The following is a 19347-nucleotide window of genomic DNA, read 5'->3' on the forward strand; positions in this document are numbered from 1 at the left end:
TCAGAGTGCACTGGAGAGTGAGTGGAGATCAGTGTCAGGTGTGATTTGGGACAGAAGAATAGCAGGAAGCGTGAAAGGGAAGGTTTACAAGATGGCAGCAGGCCTACTGTGATGTATGGTTCAGGTTATGGTTTTTGCACTAACAAAAACATGGGAGGCAGAGCTGTATATGTTAAGACTTTCACTAGGACTAGGATGAACAATATTAGAAATGAATACATGAGAGCGAAAACTTGGGTTGGGTTTTGCATTTTTGCACAGCACACTGAGAGGATTTTTTCCTAAATCTTCAGTCTTTCCTCAATAAATGAGTCAGGTGGAGTAAAACAAGTCCAAATTGTCAACATTTTAATGATTAAATTGTAAATACAGATGGAAAGTTTATGATAACAGAATATTTTTCTATAAGATGAGAATTTTTGAGCATGGGATTGTTGAGCAAGTTTTTTAATCTAACACGTCTTAAAATTGTCATGACCAGTCACACCAAAGCAGATCGCCGGCTGATTAAAGATCCTGGATATAGTAACAAAAGATATTCTTGATTTAGAAAGCAAAGCGAAAACCCTTTAAACTTGTTTCCATCTAAGACTATGTCCACACATAGACGGGTATTTTTGTTAGTGGAGATTTTCCATTTTCGTTTAATAAAAAAAAAATCATCTTCCACACGTTCCTTTTTATTAAAATATCTCTATGATATAATGCTGTGTCGAAATGTTGGCCAATCAGAAGTCTAGATGGTGCATAGAAGCAGAAATGAGTCCTATGTGTGGACAGACAGTGAGGTGGAATTATTCCTTAATATTACACTTAGGTTGTGAGAGTGTGTTGAATGTAAAAGCTACGTCCAAAGTTCACTCTGTCTTTCCAAGTGGAGGGGCAGCAACTGCGTGTGTATATGTAAGCATGTAAAAACTGCAGATCTGACGTTAAAAAAGGCGCACACCTTTGACGTTGCGTGGCTAGATCTCCATTTTGCTCGTCCACATGTAAACGCAAAAACTGAGTTTTTCGAAAATCTCCACCCTGGCAGGAGTTTTAAAAAATCTCAGTTTTCAGTGGACAAAAGGCCCAAACGCATAGAAAAAGCTGTGTTTTCAAAAATACCCGTGTATGTGTGGACGTAGCCTAAGTGGCCACTGTTTTCTGTTCAGCTTCACTTCAGGAGTTGATCTCAAATTCTCTTCTCACATATCCAGAAGTGTTTATTGGAACATGTTTCATCATTCCAGCTGTTTTGCGAGTCGTAAACCTTTATCTGTCCACAATTTTCCGTTCTGCCACCATTTGGTTCACCACTATTCCAGTAGCTGAAATACAGATAAAATTATAAGAGTTAAACTCAACAGATCAGTCAGCCTTTTGTTTTTAGTAACAAGATATGAATTAAATTAAGTTAGTTAATGTACTTGATGATATAAGAAGACTTTATGGACAAGAGAGGAATTTAATTTTTATTTCAACCTTGTGGTCATGCGAGTCCCATCCACCCATTTCCATCTTCCGTCTGTCTCTGAGTCAGTCAGTCCAATCCACAAAGACTTCTTGAACTGGTTCACAAAATTCTAGTTGAAAGACAAGTAAGTGTAAATATACAGAACTTAAAGTGATGTGTCAGTGCATTCTCTGATTTCATTCAGTGTTTTATTCTGAACATAGTACATTAATTTATGTTTGCACACACACACCTGTTCCTCTCGGCTGTTGATAATCATCAGGTGTGCACCTTTTTGAAGACAGTCTTGTCTGCTTTCTTCCCAGGATTTCTTCTCCGAAGACACTTGGTACAAACTATCACTGAAGGCCACCCAGTTTTCTCGGCAATCTGTTTAAGAAAAACAGAATAATAATTTGGGCTTTGTTAGGATCTTATCTTTAAGGCTAATATCTCATAATTAGCCTCACATATTTGTTACACAAGTGTCAGTTGTACAAATTCACAAAGCTTTAACATATGAAAGAAAAAAAACACTGTCCTATTGTTGCACAATATGTCTAGTTTTACATTAAATAAAAAAGGTTTATTTTGGTTTTGTGTTTTAAAAGAACATAAAAAGAAATGCATCATTTTTGTGCATTCAGAAGGAGTGTGTGGGAAATATATATTTTATCTAAGGATTTTGCTTGAGTCAGCAACTGTTACTGACCACTGAAAATAAGGAGAAACTCGAGGTTTTGTCCAAGGTCCACTTCTCAGTTAGAAGGCTTCATGGTGCTTTAGTAATTTCTAACATAACACACACTGTGAACTGAAACTGCAGTATTAAAATTTCTGTCATTGGTTAGGTGTCTTTCACAACTAAATATGGAAATAAAAAAACAGCTGAGACATACTGGTTGAAGTTGAAGATAAAAATGACGAGAATCTTTTTTCCTTCTCTACATGGATTAAAGCACCAGTATGAGCTATATCTAAATAGACTTAGAACATATGAAATATTCATATATTCACATTAAGCTTAATTTACATTTAATTCTAGGTTTTACTGAGGCTTTCTTTTTTAATAGTATGGAACTGTCCAGATGTTAATATGGTTTAAGGGACACTGAATTTCACTTTAAGTCTTAACCAGTATCGTTAACGCTGTGATTCAAGAATGCATTAAATGAGAAAAAAACAACAACAACACCGTCATGTACTTGAATGTTAACTTCAAATGTAAAGGAAAACATTTCTGTACGAGATAAAATGGAAACAAATAATTACCCTGAAGTTTTCTCTGAAGATTGTCTCTATTTTTGGTCATGTCTTCAAATCTTGTCTGGAGCTGGTCTCTCTCTTTAACTTTGTTGTTGTAACTGGTCAGTAACTGTTCTCGTTCGGTTGTCAGGTTGTTGTAACTGGTCAGCAATTGGTCCTTTTCAGTTTTCAAGTTGTTGTAACTGGTCAGTAACTGTTCTCGTTCGGTTGTCAGGTTGTTGTAACTGGTCAGCAATTGGTCCTTTTCAGTTTTCAAGTTGTTGTAACTGGTCAGTAACTGTTCTCGTTCGGTTGTCAGCCTGTTGTAACTGGTCAGTAATTGGTTTCTCTCGCTGGTCAAGTTGTTGTAAAGACTGTGTAGCAACACTGTGTCCATTTCACCAGGAGATTTGCCTTGGGTGACTGTAGGACATGCCAATATCAAATAAAAACATTGCCTGTGAGGATTTTAGCATGCTAATTACATATTTCTTGTACTCACAGAGAAAAACCACAGTTATGAATCCAATCAGGAGGAAAAGACACAGCAGACCCAGAAGAACCACAGCAGCTCTGCAGTAACTCTTCTTTACAAATTCAGACTCTGCAGGTAAAAGTTTATATTTGTTACAATGCTAAAGGTGAAGAATATTTACATCCTCATATAGTTTATCATAACACAAAATACTATTTTCTCTACAAAGTAACTTGTGAACTTCTGCTCTTGAAATCAACATCTGACCACAAAGAAGCAAACTTGTTTCTGTGTGATTATGGCTGTGACACAAATACTGTGATTGTCGCACAGTATTTTATTGTATTATTTTCTCTTTTGAACTTAGAATCCGGCAACCACACACCACAGTATAAATAAAAACTAACACTGAAACTAATAAAAACCAAAGATTTTTGGTTTATTAAACTATTAAAACTGAACTGAAATAAACACACGCTGAATGTGTTTGAGCCTGTCCTGAATTAAAAACAAAAATTATAATTTAATCAAAATTATGGGCCAAGGGTCACCTGTCAACTAGTCATTTCAGCACAATCAAATACAGATTAAAAAAATACCTTAAAATATAAATCTTTAAAATTAAAAACAAAACATCCAAAACTACAGTAACTTTGCAGCAAACCGGACCCTACATCTACCCGGTATTAGTTTTACTTTTTGTTTTATTTCTGCACAATAATTCATCATCACATATCAATGCAGTATCTAAATCTAATATGTTTACTTGTTTTTGTTTATTACCTGGGAGTCCAAGTCCAGTCGTTTCACATTGCACAGTTTGACTCACTTCATCATCGATATAATTCTCTTCTGAAGTTTCTACCAGCCTTCTCAACTTTATGTTGCTGCCTGATATTTCTTCCATGCCCATATAGGCTTGATCCATGATTTTACTGGTATTGCTGGCTCAGTTGGGTCCTTATGTATCTGAGGCGATCAGCATTTTGTGAGCGTGTGAACTGTGTAAAAATCCACTGGCACAAGCAATTCTTTATTTAACAGGAAACTAAGAGCTAGAGGAATGAAATGCTGCTTTCATTTCCCTGAATCCTGGCACACCTCAGGACTGTTGTTGGGTTATGACTGCATTTGTCTTTGCCTTTGAATACACAGACAACACTCAACTGAAACCAATTACTGTATGTCATACTTGGAGTACAAGTAGAACAGTAGAAATGACCACTGCATGGGAGTTCATTTGCACACATGCTGGCACAGTAAGAACACTTTTTGTCTATATATACACTTCCTCTCCCGCTCGCCACTGCTGGCGGTCTATCCTTCAAGCTCAGGTCCTTGGCCTGGGAGCTTGAGGGTCCTGCGCAGTATCTTAGCTGTTCCTAGGACTGCGCTCTTCTGGACAGAGATCTCCGATGTTGTTCCTGGGATCTGCTGGAGCCACTCGCCTAGTTTGGTCACCACACCTGGTGCTCCCTTGGTATTTCTTGAGCTTCTCGTGTTCCTTCTTCCTGATGTTGCTGACATTGGGAACCACTACATCTATCACTACTGTTTGACTATGTCCGGTTGGTTAGCCACCACTGGAAATCCCATATATATATATTAGGGGTGCAACGATGCTCGTATCGATACTGAACCGTTCGATACAGTGCTTTCGGTTCGGTACGCATATGTATCGAACAATACAAAATTTTTAATTTATTTGATCAACTTTTCTTCTGACGATGCTGTCTGTGTTGCGAGCTCAGTGGATCTGCGTTCGACTACTCCGCCTAGGCTGCACTGTCGAGCGCAGATCGACTGAGCGCAGCGCAAGCTAGCAAGACAGGAGCTAAGCTCATTGCAACATGGCAAATTGAACCTCCCCCACCCTCATTCAGATCTGGCCTTTGGAACTATCTTGGTCTTCATGTGAAGTATGACCCTGAAGGTAAGCACGTCATGGACAAAAGTAAAACAGTATGTCGAATGTGCCACGCAATGCTCAATTACATGGGTGGGAACTACTGTGTTAGCGCAGTTAGCTTGTTAACGTGTTGACGTCGTCCAGCCCCATGCACGGGGCGATCGGCAGTAGCTCGTTAACGGAGATTTACCATGTTGTGGCGTTAACGTCATTTCAGATTAACGCTGACAGCACTAGTGGGAACAAAATGAATATGACTGCACATTTATGCCGACATCATCCTAGTGCAAAGATAAGTGGAAGCAGACAAAAACAACAAGCATGCATGCTACAAACTTTACCCGAGTCATTTAGACAGCCGTTAGCACATGATTCTCCTTATGGGGACCTGATATATTTAATATGCTGCTGAGAGTATCCCCTGGAAGAAGCATATAGTATAGCTTTTATTTTGGAAAGAGCCATTTCTCTGTAATAAACTCTCTTTTCCAAAGATGAGTGTTTTCCCAATCAGATAGAATTATTATTTTATCCCCTTGTTGTTTCAGCAACATTAAATTTAAAAACTGTACATTTGAGTTAAAATATATATTTATAATTTTAATAAATGACAAATTAAAAAAGCATGAACATTTTTTTGTATCGAAAAAATATCGAACTGTGACACCAAAGTATCGAACCGAACCGTGAATTTTGTGTATCGTTGCACCCCTAATATATATATATATATAATTAAATAATTTAATTTTGTAACTTCTTCTCACAGCACAGACTACTTTTGATGCAAAATTTATATTTTACATTACAGACAGGTCAGAGAGATGGACATATACTTCATTCTTTAGGTGAACCCACCACCAATAAGCAGCCATTATCATTTTTGTAATTGATTCAGTGAACTAAGTTGGATGTATCGCTCTCTCTTTTTTTAGTTTATTTAACAGAAAAATGAAACTGATGCACTCTGATAAACTTAGAATTAACCCTTTAAAATTACATATGGCTACCAGTGGAAACCACCATGTTTCCCCACCATCTTGAATACACTAGCTGAAGTGTGCACCACCTTTCTATTTATTTGCACTTTTGGCTAGAGACCAGCCACATACATTGTATTCCAAATGAGGAGAAGAATAAAATTTGTGGGCATTTGTTTACTGTAGGGGCAAATTTTAATTTGTGTCTGCACCTTAAGACTCCAGATGTGAAGGATCATTTCTATCTCTTACCATCTGAGAAGACGTCCTAACAACCTAACTGGCATCTAGATAAAATATTAACCTTTTCACCTTAACCGAAGTCAGGAAACTAACATACAAATAACTGCATATGCATGCTTATTTATTCCCGATATTGTGACAATGACTTATTATCAGAAGATTAGACACCTTTTTGTCTCAAGACAGCTGAAAACAAGCCTGCTAAATAAGAAAAACCTCTGCGGGTGATAAGCTAACATTATAGCAGGAAATTTTTGGCTGGAAAAAAATCATGCTTTCCTTCTGATAAACAATTTGATTATATTCTCACATTGTATGAAAGTCACTAAGTGACCAAGTACAACATTGCTTGATCCACTTAAAAGAAGGTTTCAGTAATGCCGGCTAATTCTAAATTACAGCAGCTAACAGCAGCTGTGACGGCTGCAATTTCAGCCAGATACAGTGGTAATATCAACTAAACATCAGTGTTACATTAAAGATGTACAATAACACTACACTTACATATTTGTCTTTCTTTAAATATGTAAATTAATTTACTGGGTAATAAAGAATTGGTTTTGGTTTAGAACTAATTTACTTATAAAATCACATAATACTGTATTCTAAAATAAGTGCACAAATTTTAGTTTATACTGTTATGTCTATGATTTAGTCTGTCTTTGTTTTCTGAGTTACCTCAATGGAATCTGCTCCCAGTCCCTTGTTGGATAAGCTAAGAGGTGGAAAAGGGATGGAGCAAGCCCATATGGAGAACTGCAATTTGGGTCTTGACCACTATTTAAGTTTCCCCTTTTTCTTGTTTAGGTAGGTCAGTTTGTTTGAGTTAGTAGTATTGTTTGTTGCCTGCTTTTGAGTAGAGCTCTGTTACTTTGATGTGTGTTGTGTGTGTGTGTGGGGGGGGGGGGTGCCTCCACAACCATCCACATCACCACCGCGGCTTACAACAGCGTGAGGTGGGTGACTATTTTTTGCTGGTCACATTTTCTCTATGGAGGCCATGCAAACGGATCCTGATTTGCTGGTTTATGGGCTCAGCTATGAAAAGAATGTTCGCAATTATGAAATATCTAAGACTGAGAATACTCCTGTCAAAACACAGTAACAAAATGACTGTTGGTGGGGCAGCCATCAGCAATCCCATTAGCAGAGGTGCAGTCATTAAGCCACCAAAGACGCCTTCCTCAGACTGTCTTATTCCTCTTCACAATTATTTGGTGTTGCTCATACTAAAGACTGTCCTACCATGGAGAATACTAGTTTTACTCTTCCTGTGACTACCTCTGTTTTTGACTGTTATCCAAAACGAAAGTCCAAAATGTCAGTCTGGACCAGAACTTTAAAACTAGCAGGAAATAAACCTTTGAAAACTGCCATCTTGACTCCTCTTTCACTGTTTTAACTTCATGTTAGTCCCTCCTATCCCGCTGGTAACATACAACTTCTTCAAACTGACCAGCCAATCAGTCTTTCCAAAGTTGTATTTATATCATTCCCACAAACCTTCATTACACTCAGCACATGATTATTAAGACATTATTTATATATCTCAAACGAGCTGGCCCCAGTGTTTTCTGGCATTTTCAACTCCTCACTGCAGGCATGTCATGTGCCTGCCTGCTTCAAGTCCTCTACCATAATCCCTGTCCCCAAGAAACCCAGGATCACTGGACTAAATGACTACAGACCCGTGGCTCTGACATCTGTGGTCATGAAGTCTTTTGAGCGCCTGGTTCTCTCCTATCTCAAGACCCTCACGGCCCCCCTCCTGGACCCCCTGCAGTTTGCATACAGAGCCAACAGGTCTGTAGATGACGCCATCAACATGGCCCTACACTTCATCCTGCAGCATCTGGACTCCCCAGGAACCTACGCCAGGATCCTGTTTGTGGACTTCAGCTCTTCCTTCAATACCATCCTTCCAGACCATCTCCGAGGCAAGCTTTCCCAGATGAATGTGCCTGATCCCATCTGCCGGTGGATCACTGACTTCCTGATGGACAGGAAACAGCATGTGAGGCTGGGAAAGAATGTCTCGGACTCCTGGACCATCAGCACCGGCTCCCCTCAGGGCTGTGTTCTTTCTCCCCTGCTCTTCTCCCTGTATACTAACTGCTGCACCTCCACCCACCAGTCTGTCAAGCTAATCAAGTTTGCAGATGACACCACCGTTATTGGACTCATCTCGGACGGGGATGAGTCTGCCTACAGGAGGGAGGTTGAACGTCTGGTGTCCTGGTGCAGCCACAACAACCTGGTGCTGAATGCCCAGAAGACAGTGGAGATTTGTTTTGTTTGAACAAAACAAATTGCTTTAACTTATTTAACAATACATACATCGTAAGTGAAAAGAATATCAAATAAAACTTCATGTTAAATGACAGCACATACAGGGAGTGCAGAATTATTAGGCAAATGAGTATTTTGTCCACATCATCCTCTTCATGCATGTTGTCTTACTCCAAGCTGTATAGGCTCGAAAGCCTACTACCAATTAAGCATATTAGGTGATGTGCAACTCTGTAATGAGAAGGGGTGTGGTCTAATGACATCAACACCCTATATCAGGTGTGCATAATTATTAGGCAACGTCCTTTCCTTTGGCAAAATGGGTCAAAAGAAGGACTTGACAGGCTCAGAAAAGTCAAAAATAGTGAGATATCTTGCAGAGGGATGCAGCAGTCTCAAAATTGCAAAGCTTCTGAAGCGTGATCATCGAACAATCAAGCGTTTTTTTCAAAATAGTCAACAGGGTCGCAAGAAGCGTGTGGAAAAACCAAGGCGCAAAATAACTGCCCATGAACTGAGAAAAGTCAAGACTGGGCCAAGAAATATCTCAAGACTGATCTTTCTAAGGTTTTATGGACTGATGAAATGAGAGTGAGTCTTGATGGGCCAGATGGATGGGCCCGTGGCTGGATTGGTAAAGGGCAGAGAGCTCCAGTCCGACTCAGACGCCAGCAAGGTGGAGGTGGAGTACTGGTTTGGGCTGGTATCATCAAAGATGAGCTTGTGGGGCCTTGTGGGTTGAGGATGGAGTCAAGCTCAACTCCCAGTCCTACTGCCAGTTTCTGGAAGACACCTTCTTCAAGCAGTGGTACAGGAAGAAGTCTGCATCCTTCAAGAAAAACATGATTTTCATGCAGGACAATGCTCCATCACAGGCGTCCAAGTACTCCACAGCGTGGCTGGCAAGAAAGGGTATAAAAGAAGAAAAACTAATGACATGGCCTCCTTGTTCACCTGATCTGAACCCCATTGAGAACCTGTGGTCCATCATCAAATGTGAGATTTACAAGGAGGGAAAACAGTACACCTCTCTGAACAGTGTCTGGGAGGCTGTGGTTGTGGTTGAGTTTTTTGGGTTCATTGAGAACATGGTTGTTGTTCAATAATAAAATTATTCCTCAAAAATACAACTTGCCTAATAATTCTGCACTCCCTGTATTTAGTCAGTTTTTTTGCTACTAGAGAAAAAACTGTCACTTGTTCCGAGAGGCAAAAGAGGAACTGGGGTAATCAGAATTTGAATCAGCATACATAAGTAAGTCATGAGTGGCAGACATGTATGTGAGGGTAGTGAAAAAACTGTTATGAGGATAGTGAGCAATGTTGTGCTTGTTTAAGCACAGCATTGATTAATTAAGCATTCTCCTTTTTAAATGTGTAATTTTTAAATCAAATATAGCTTACAATCTAGTGTAATAACAAGTCACGTTAAAGCAGATCCCCTGCTGGTTAAAGATCCTGGATATAAGGATAAGTATTACACACATCTAGGTAAATGTATTTGTAGGTGTGCAACCGCCATGAAATTTCCATCAGATGTCGGTAACAACCCATTCAATCCACACATGTAAAGAAATCAAACAATAGATATGCATAGATTAGGTTATGTTTAAAAGTGAGAAATAACACAGGGGGAAAGTATTAAACATGCTTACTCAAATGTATTTAATACTTCATACAAAAGCCTTTGTCTGCGATGATTGCTTTAATTACGATGCCTACTTACATTGCTTGGGTGTGATTTTGGCTCAGTCTTTCACACAAACTATCTTCAACTCCTGAAGGTTCTGTAGATCCTTCTGTGAACTCTGAGCTTTGCTTCTTTCCATAGATTTTCAGCTCGATTCAGGTCAGGCGATTGGCTGGGCTGTTCTAGCAGCTCCATTTTCTTTCAGCTAAGAGTTTCTTTAACTTTGTGTTTGGGATCATTGTCTTTCTGAAACATCCACCCTCGTTTCATTTTCATCATCCTGGTAGATGGCAGCAGATGTTTATCAAGAAAATCTTGGTACTGTGGAGATACAGAAATTCTTTTATTGCTGCCATATAATCTGCATCATTATAATCGCATTGATAACATTCTTTACAGCATTATTTCATCTAATAATATTTCTCACAGTATTGATATTGCATTAAAGTTGTTTATTGAAGATGTTCATTTGAGGATCCTTCCATTATGTTAACTTTTTTTTACAAGTACAGTCAGAAGTATTTCATACACATTGCATAGTATTTGTGCTCATTAAGAGTTGTTGCTTAGTCTACAGAGGGTCTTAAGCTTTGTGAAGCGTGACGTCTTCACAATCTATTGTGTTAGAGACTAGAGCATAAAGGATAACTGCAATACATGCTTACAATAACACATATAATCTAGGAATGTGTCAGGCCTGAGGCCTTAACTCATTTAGCTTCTAACTGTATTTTAGTCTACTTGGTAACAGATGACCAGAGTCAATAATTTGCCCCAGAGACCCTGAGGGCTTGAAGTTTATTACCTTGTATGGAAGGTGTTATAGAAAAGAGAAGTTCTATGTCTGTTTATAGCCATTAAAGATGTACAAGATGTACCATTCACTGTAACTAATGTCTTTGTAAACATACACGGCAGACCCAGTGGCATTTTGATAAGTTTTTATTAATCCCTACACGGTTGCTGTACATTCGCACTCAGAGCTGCAGCTCTCCCGCTGCAGCTCTCCCGCTGCAGCTCTCCCGCTGCAGCTCCGCTGCAGCTCTCCCGCTGCTTTATAAGTGTTCTCCATATGTATTTTTGTCAGAAGACATATGCTGATGTTTTCTCCTAGCTGTTAATAAACTCACCGTTTGATTGCACTTTTCTGGGGCCTCCGTGGATTGTGACACTGCTCTACATTGATCGATTTCGCGACAGTACATTTTTACATTCATCCTCCTTTCAATAATATGAAAGATGCCAGTACTGAATGTTGAAAAATAAAATAACCCAACATTATGATGAACCCACCTCCAAACTTCATTATTTGTGTGGTGTTTATTGGGTTATATGACTTTTGACCTTCAAACATGCTATGTATTAGTCTCATCTGGCCAGACTATATTCTAACAGTATTTCACAGGGTTGTCAAAGTGTGGTTCAGCAAACTCTGAATGCGCTTTAATATGCTATTTCTTCACCAATGGAGTATTCCACATTGAACATTTACACGGGCCATGACAGTTGTGTGCATTACTTATTTCCTTTGAAATGATTGTATCAGCTAATTTCTGTAGCTTTCTGCAAGGGGTCCTTGGCCTTGAACATCTCTTTTAATAATCGTTTTCAATTCTCTGTCTAAAATCTTTTTGGGATCATCAGGTCTTGATCAATTTATGGTATAATGATGTTCTTTCAACTTCTTTTTTTACCCCAACAGTGCTCACTGGAACCTTCAGTAGTTTAGAAATTCTTCTGTTATCAATATGTGTTGCAACAGTCTCAAGAGACCACATTGGTTTTACCCATCATGAGATGTTTGTTAAGCAAAACCTCAGTAATGACACAGCTTTTTATAGCCCATCAGTTGAGACTGAACCAGGTGATAGTAATTTGCCTAAGTGACAGAATTGTTTTCTTATTACTAATACAGTTCAGCTGGTGTCACAGCTCTCCATGCCTTTTTGCACCTTTTTCATGTGTTCAATACTTTTTCCGTGTCATTTTTCATTATTATACATGCTTGTAATAATGACTTGTATGGACTGGATGGATTGTTACTGACATGGCAAGAATTTTATGTTAATTATACCTTTAGAAATATGTTTACTCAGAAAATTGGTGACTTATTTTACTCGCTGTAAGTGTCCACTGCTTTCTGTTCAGCTTCATTTCAGAAGTTGATCTCATGGCTCTGTGTTCTGCAGTATTTGTTGGGCGTGGATGTTAAATTATGGAGAAACTCTCTTCTCACATATCCAGAATTTTGCACTGGAACATGGTGCATCATTCAAGCTGTTTTCTGAGTTGTAAGTTTTTATCTCTCCACAGTTTTCATTTCTGCCACCATTTGGTTCCCCACTATTCCAGTAGCTGAAATACAGATAAAATTATAAGAGTTAAACTCAACAGGTCAGTCAGTCTTTGGTTTTTAGTAACAAGATATTAACCAAATAATTTTTGTTAATGTATTTGATTACATAAACAGACTTTATGGACAAGAAAGAGATTAAATTTTTATTTCAACCTTGTAGTCATTTGAGTCCCATCCACCCATTTCCATGTCCCCTCTGTCTCTGAGTCAGTCAGTCCAATCCACAAATGCTTCTTGAACTTGTTCACAAAGTTCTTTATTTAGAAAGAGAAAAATTAAATGTACACATTCAGAACTTAAAGTGATGTATCATCATCCTTTCTTCTGCACACATCTATGTTTGCACACACACAAACCTGTTCTTCTCGGCTGTTGATGATCATCAGGTCTGAACCTTTTTTAAGGCAGTCTCGTCTACTTTCTTCCCAGGATTTCTGCTCTGAAGAAATTTGGTACCAACTATCACTGAAGGCCACCCATGTTTCTTGGCAATCTGTTTAAGAAAAACAGAATAATAATTTGTGCTTGCTTTGTGATAGGTAGCATACATAGAATTAAAAGCACTTCAGTAAATATACACATGACTAAGCACAATTTATCAAGTCTTATGTAAAATCTAGATCTAAATTCCCTGAAACTGTATGTGCTGTATATGTTAAACATTTTACAATTTTGTGTTGTGTGGCCTCAGAGGGAGTGCTTTCACATCTAATAATTTGTCTCTAATAATGTTGTTCGAGTCAGCAATTGTCACTGAAAACCACCACTTAGAGTTAGAAAGAAGTTAGAGAGAAATGATCTTTTCTCTTTTGTCCTCTTCTTGTTTTGAAGTCTTGATGGTGTTACAAGCATCACCACATCTATATTCAGCTGTGTGAGAACTGAAGAAGGCTGCAGATATAATTGGAGCTAAGAAGTCAGCTAAACTCTTTTTTTGTTTTTGTTTGTCTATGCAGGTTTTAACAATCAACAAGCTATTAGAAACTGTCTAAATGTGAACATATAGAATGTTGATATTTTCACTCACATTAGATTTAGTTCAAATTGACATTACATTTACAACTTTACTTTTCAAAGGCCTTTCTCAAGATCTGTCCATCCATTCTATAGCACTTATCCTTACCTCGGCCGCGGGGGGATTGGCATGTGTTCAGAGGCAGATTGGCAGTCTGACACAGGGCTAACACACAGACAGACAACCATTTTCAACTACATTTACTCCTATGGGGAATTTTGAATGATCCTAACCCACTAGAGAATGAGTGAAACCATGCAAACATAGGGAGAACATGCAAACTCCACACACACCACACAAACCCAGGATTCCTGCCTCACCATGCTTTTTAAAAAGCTACATTTGTTAAAGTGTTAAAGAGACAAAAATGTTGTTAGAGATAAATGCACGATCGTGGCTCAAGAGTTAGCAGTTTGTCTTGTAATCGGAAGGTTGCTGGTTCGAGCCCCGGCTCCGACAGTCTCAGTCAATGTGTCCTTGGGCAAGACACTTCACCCGTTACCTACTGGTGGTGGTCAGAGGGACCGGTGGCGCCAGTATCCGGCAGCCTCGCCTCTGTCAGTGCGCGCCAGGGTGGCTGTGGCTACAATGTAGCTTGCCATCACCAGTGTGTGAATGTGTGGATGACTGAATGTGTAAAGCGCTTTGGGGTCCTTAGGGACTAGTAAAGTGCCATACAAATACACGCCATTTACCATCAAGCATTAAGATATAATTACATTGAAGCTTTCTCTGAAGGTCGTCTCTGCTTGTGGTCATGTCTTCCAATCTTTTCTGGAGCTGGTCTCTCTCTTTAACCAGAATGTTGAAACTGGTCTGTAACTGGTTTCTCTCGCTGGTCACGTTGTCAGCAAGCTTGTGTAGTATCACTGTCTCCATTTTCCACTGAGATTTGCCTTGGGTGACTGTTGGACACATCATCATAAAATAAATACATCACCTGTGAGGATTTTAGCATGCTAATTACATTTCTGTTGTACTCACATAGAAAAACCACAGCTATGAGTCCAGTCAGGAGGAAAAGACACAGCAGACCCAGAAGAATCACAGCAGCTCTGCAGTAACTCTTCTTTACATCTTCAGAACCTACAGGTAGAAGTAAATATTTGTTATATGTCTAATAATAAAATATGTTTATATCCTCATAGGGCTGTTTGATATAACGATATATATCAGATGACGATATAAAAACGTCTATTGTTTCATTTTATGCTATCGTTTGTTTCGTGGTGTCGCAAAAATTCTTTGACCGGCTGGAGCAGCATCTAATAACCAACTCGCAAAATAAAACAAAATAAAAACAAACCAACAAACACGAATACACCAGACATTATGATACAGACTTATAATTTGCACCGATGTTTTTTCAAAATTCTATACGCGAAAAGTGAGCGCGAGAGCCCTCGGTGCGCCTGCTTGCTGCTGAAGTCAAAGTAAACTTTATTGTCATCTCCACTACATACAGTCCAGTATATAGAGAGACGAGACGACGGGGCTCCAGTTACAGCAGTGCAAGTAAACAAACAATAAATATAAGAAGAGTAAGAAAATAAATATACACTTTAGGACCAGGGGTAAAGGGATCAATAACAATTTAAAATTTATAATTTACAGTTTGAGGGTTTAAAGTTTCACACACAACCCGTCGAAAGGGGAGGGGGGTGGCTGCTTCCAAATAGAGCACATTTCATTTATAATGATGTAAATCCAAGCCCATTATGTATTCATGATTTGAATCCTGGGTTGTGTGAAATCTCAGAAATGCACCCTAGACAAAGTAATTCTGTGAACTAAGGTGAAGGTCTGTTAGGTTATGTTGTGGTGATCCTCGGTTTGAGGGATGGGTGTTCATACTGGAGTGCAAAATTAAAAACTACGGAAGATGGACAAGAAAAGTTCAAAGCCATCAGGTGCTCAGTTTAGAAAAAAGAGAAAAGAAGTGGAGGAGAAACGAACAAAAGATACAGGTAAGCAGATGTATCAGTGGATAATGGCAGGTCATGTATCCTGAAACAATCAGAATCAGAATACTTTATTAATCCCTAAGCAAATGATGTGGATTACAGTTGCTCCAAAAAGAAATGGTAAAAATAGTAACAGTAACAGACTAAACTCTTGAACAATACATTATGTTACAGATTCTAATATTAATTAGTCATTGTCAATTTTTGATTTGTCCTGTTCTCATTGTATGACGAATTATGATGGCTGTTTGGTAGCCGTTTGCATACAATGCATTCTCTCTCTCTCTTCATATGTGTGTGTGTATAACAGTTTTATGTTAATGTACAATACTTAATATGTTTTGTGTGTGTGTGTGTGTGTGTGTGTGTGGGGGGGGGGGGGTGTTCGCCCAGGGCGCCAAACAGGCTAGGACCGCCACTGCATGCATCGGTTACATCACTCGACTCCAGCTACCTGACGTGCAGCTGGAAACACTTCCCGCAAGTCGAGCTGCCCGAGATTCACAGAATTTACAGAAAATGTTACATTTTTGTGATTTATATTGTTATCGGGATGATAGAATTCTTATATCGGGATATGAGATTTTGGTCATATCGCACAGCCTTATATCCTCATACATTTTATTATAACACTAATTACTATTTTTATCTAAAATCAGCATCTGAGAATGAGTCTTGGTGGCAACGACACAAATACTGTTAGTTTCAAAGTATTTGTATTGTATTGTTTTCTCTTCAGCGCTCGTTCCAAATGGTGTTTAAATTAACCTTGAAACTAATCAAAACTAAAGTAAATACAGACATTAAATAAAAACTAAACTGAAAAACCCACACATTCTGGAAAACAGCTGAGTGTAAACCCAGATAAAAACAAAACAAAACTGTATATCTCGATCAAAATTAACACCCAGCAAAAAATCCAAAACTACAGTAACACTACAGCAAGCCAGACTCTAGATTACTTTTTCCTGAATTAAGTCTTTTTTCTTCAGACAGTTTGTATAGAATTTTCAGTTTTATTTTTAGATTTGTGCACAAAACTTTAGCAACACGTAATTGTAATATCTATAGATAGGTTTGTGGTTTTTACCTGGGGGTGAAGGTCCAGTTGTTTTACGTTGTATGGTTTGGATCACTTCATGATTCACATAAATGTCTTCCACAGTTTGATGCTCCCTTTTAGACTTTCTGCGACAAGCTAATACTTCATCCGTACTCGCATAGACTGCATCCATGATTTTATCTGCATTGGAGGTTTATTTGGGTCTTTAAGTCTCTGAGGTGATCAGTGCTTTGCGAGAGTCTCTGTAGTTGTGTGTAGTAGCTCTGAACTGTGTGAAAATATATTGACACAAGCAGTTCTCTTTTTAACAGGGAACTGAGATCTGATGGCACTCCTCAGGACTGTGTTAGAGGTTTTGACTGCATTTGTCTTTGTATTTGAATATGCACTTAGTACTAGCTGCAGCACTTTTTCCACTTGAAAGAATTTAAAATATATCACACATTATAAGCAGTGATGGGAATAACGGTGTTAGTTGCCATCAGTAACGCTGTTACTTTTTTCAGTAACGGGTAATCTAACTAATTACTACTCCTATCGTTACAACGCCATTACAGTTACTAACAAGAAAATGCGGTCCCTTACTATTTTTCAACAAACAGACGGTTGAAGCTGTGTTCAGCTTAACGCATCTTATATCAGTTGCATGGAAGTAGCTGACTACGTAAGTAATCTGGACGCTACAGCTTTAAGCAGCTGCGCGCAGGGTTGTCAAAGTGTGGTTCAGCAAACTCTGAATGCGCTTTAATATGCTATTTCTTCACCAATGGAGTATTCTACATTGAACGTTTACACAGGCCACGGCAGTTGCGTGCATTACTTATTTCCTTCAAAATGATTGTATCAGCCAGAGGCGGAGGCAGACATTTGATACACCCGGGGCTTAGCCCTAATGGGTAGTACGCATGTGGAATTTGGGGGTGGGGGGCGGGGTGGGGGGGTTAGAAATGACTGAAAGAATCAGAATCAAAACTAGATGATAGTAGCACTAAATATCATCATAGACCTGCACTACACTTATTTTTTAATTCTACCAAAGTCCACTATTTAGATTGAGAAAAGTTTATATAATTATTTGAACTTGTTGTGCAAACAAGCTGCAAAACGTAATAAATATAGAATTTGAAAAATAACAAACCTAAAAAGAAACACTAGGTACGAGATACATGAGGACCTATGATACGGTGATACTTTTGGTAAACAACCATTTGACTAACATGTGTGTCTCACCTGCTCTTGTTCCATCTCTGTTCCTCTCTCTCTCTGTGTGCTGACAATCAAGCCAAACACCAACATCATCAAATATACAGTTGAAACCCGATATTTACAAACTCGTCAGATAAAACCACAAATACTTTTTTAATTGTAACATCAAATCCGACTAAATGTTTATTTTTTTAGATTGATAAATATAAAAAACATATTTGTTAACTTTAAGAGTAAAGAGAGAAACTATCTGTATTTCTTAATTGTAAATGGCACCAAAATGTATTCAAAATTGAGCCACACTTATGGAGCTCCACAGTTCTTTTCCTGGTGTTTTGGTTGACATCTCTTGATGTTCCCATGTCACAGAAACAGGCTCTGTGTTTTGCCTTATATGCATCCACAGCTGTGCCACCAATTTACTCACATGGACTCTACTAACCTATCAGAAGCTTCTTCAGCTCAGAATGGAATCGTCTGCAGCTTTCTTATTAATTAACAATAAACTTAGTGTACATGTACTCCTAAATTTCATGAAAGTGATAGAAAATAGACAGCTCTGTCTCTCTTTATTCGGACATTTAACTAATTCAAAAGATATTTCAATATTTATTTATCCAAAACAAAACAAGTTTACTCTAAATTGATGTTGTACAGTAAAAAAAATGTTCTTGTGTTTTCCATAAAGTGTATGTAAATATCTGGTTTAAACTGTGAATATACTGCTGTGTATTGAAATTCCTCTTGTTTTGCATAGAAATATACTGAACAACACACAAAACATAATATATAAAATAACACCTACCTGAGTTTTTTCTTTGAAAGAAGCCACTTATGTCCATTCTTGTATATCAGTACATTACTGAAACCGATTTATTTAGCCATGGAGGGTAACAACTGAAAATATGAAATAAACACACATGTAAGCTAAGACTGTTCGGCTTTTCACTTTGCCGTTTGTTGATTCACTTGAAGAGCAAGTAACGTAATATGGGTCAAGTGATCAGTTTGATATCAATCTTTCGTGATACACCATCATATTTACATTATTTGTACAGTACGAATGATTTGCTTTGGTACCTGGTGGAACTTCAGTTCTCCTCTGTCTGCCTGGCTCCCAGTGATGCGCGAATCATGAACGAATCGTTCAATACTCGAGCATCACTTTACTGACTCATGAATCATGATTCACAAGCCCAAGTGACTCACTGGGTCATCCCTGTTGCTGTTAGCAGCAATGTATCTAGCTTATAATTAAAATTGTGGAGAAAAAAAAAACATCCAGTATCGTAACAAAAAAAATTCTGCTCTGAACTGGAAGAAAAAACCCTGAGTAGAAGCTCACATCAAGAAAATAGCTCGGTTCACAGTAGCATCGCTCTGCTAACATGCTAACAACACATTTGAGCTACTCACACCCTCCCTTCCTGTGCTGAATCGTAAGCGTAAGCGAATCACTCAGGACTCGCTCACCCCC

At 38.5% G+C, this 19347-nt stretch overlaps 1 protein-coding gene and 1 long non-coding RNA gene across 2 annotated transcripts; both read right to left on the minus strand.

The window, feature by feature from the left end:
• Window positions 1-331: 331 nt before the first annotated feature.
• LOC113023958 (uncharacterized) lies at window positions 332-4161 on the minus strand. The gene is made up of 6 exons (XM_026170460.2): window positions 3942-4161; window positions 3186-3287; window positions 2711-3106; window positions 1692-1828; window positions 1468-1568; window positions 332-1313 (listed from the first exon to the last, which is right to left on the minus strand). The coding sequence occupies exons 1-6, from the start codon at window positions 4084-4086 to the stop codon at window positions 1178-1180; spliced, it is 1017 nt and encodes a 338-aa protein (XP_026026245.2). The 5' UTR covers window positions 4087-4161; the 3' UTR covers window positions 332-1177.
• A 7031-nt stretch (window positions 4162-11192) lies between these two features.
• On the minus strand, window positions 11193-12878 carry LOC145429217 (uncharacterized). The gene is made up of 2 exons (XR_013909441.1): window positions 12776-12878; window positions 11193-12621 (listed from the first exon to the last, which is right to left on the minus strand). It is a non-coding gene; the product is annotated as an uncharacterized LOC145429217 (long non-coding RNA).
• Between the last annotated feature and the right edge of the window lie 6469 nt (window positions 12879-19347).

Source organism: Astatotilapia calliptera, chromosome 6 (genome assembly GCF_964374335.1).
Source record: "Astatotilapia calliptera chromosome 6, fAstCal68.1, whole genome shotgun sequence".
Classification (NCBI taxonomy): Eukaryota; Metazoa; Chordata; class Actinopteri; order Cichliformes; family Cichlidae; genus Astatotilapia; species Astatotilapia calliptera.

Coding starts and splice junctions, on each gene's coding strand:
- LOC113023958 (XM_026170460.2), bottom strand. CDS start 4,086: ATGGATCAAGCCTATATGGGCATGGAAGAAATATCAGGCAGCAACATA. Junction 1,829..2,710: donor TCTTCAGAGAAAACTTCAGG/GTAATTATTTGT, acceptor TTTCTTAAACAG/ATTGCCGAGAAAACTGGGTG. Junction 1,314..1,467: donor GGGACTCGCATGACCACAAG/GTTGAAATAAAA, acceptor TCTGTATTTCAG/CTACTGGAATAGTGGTGAAC.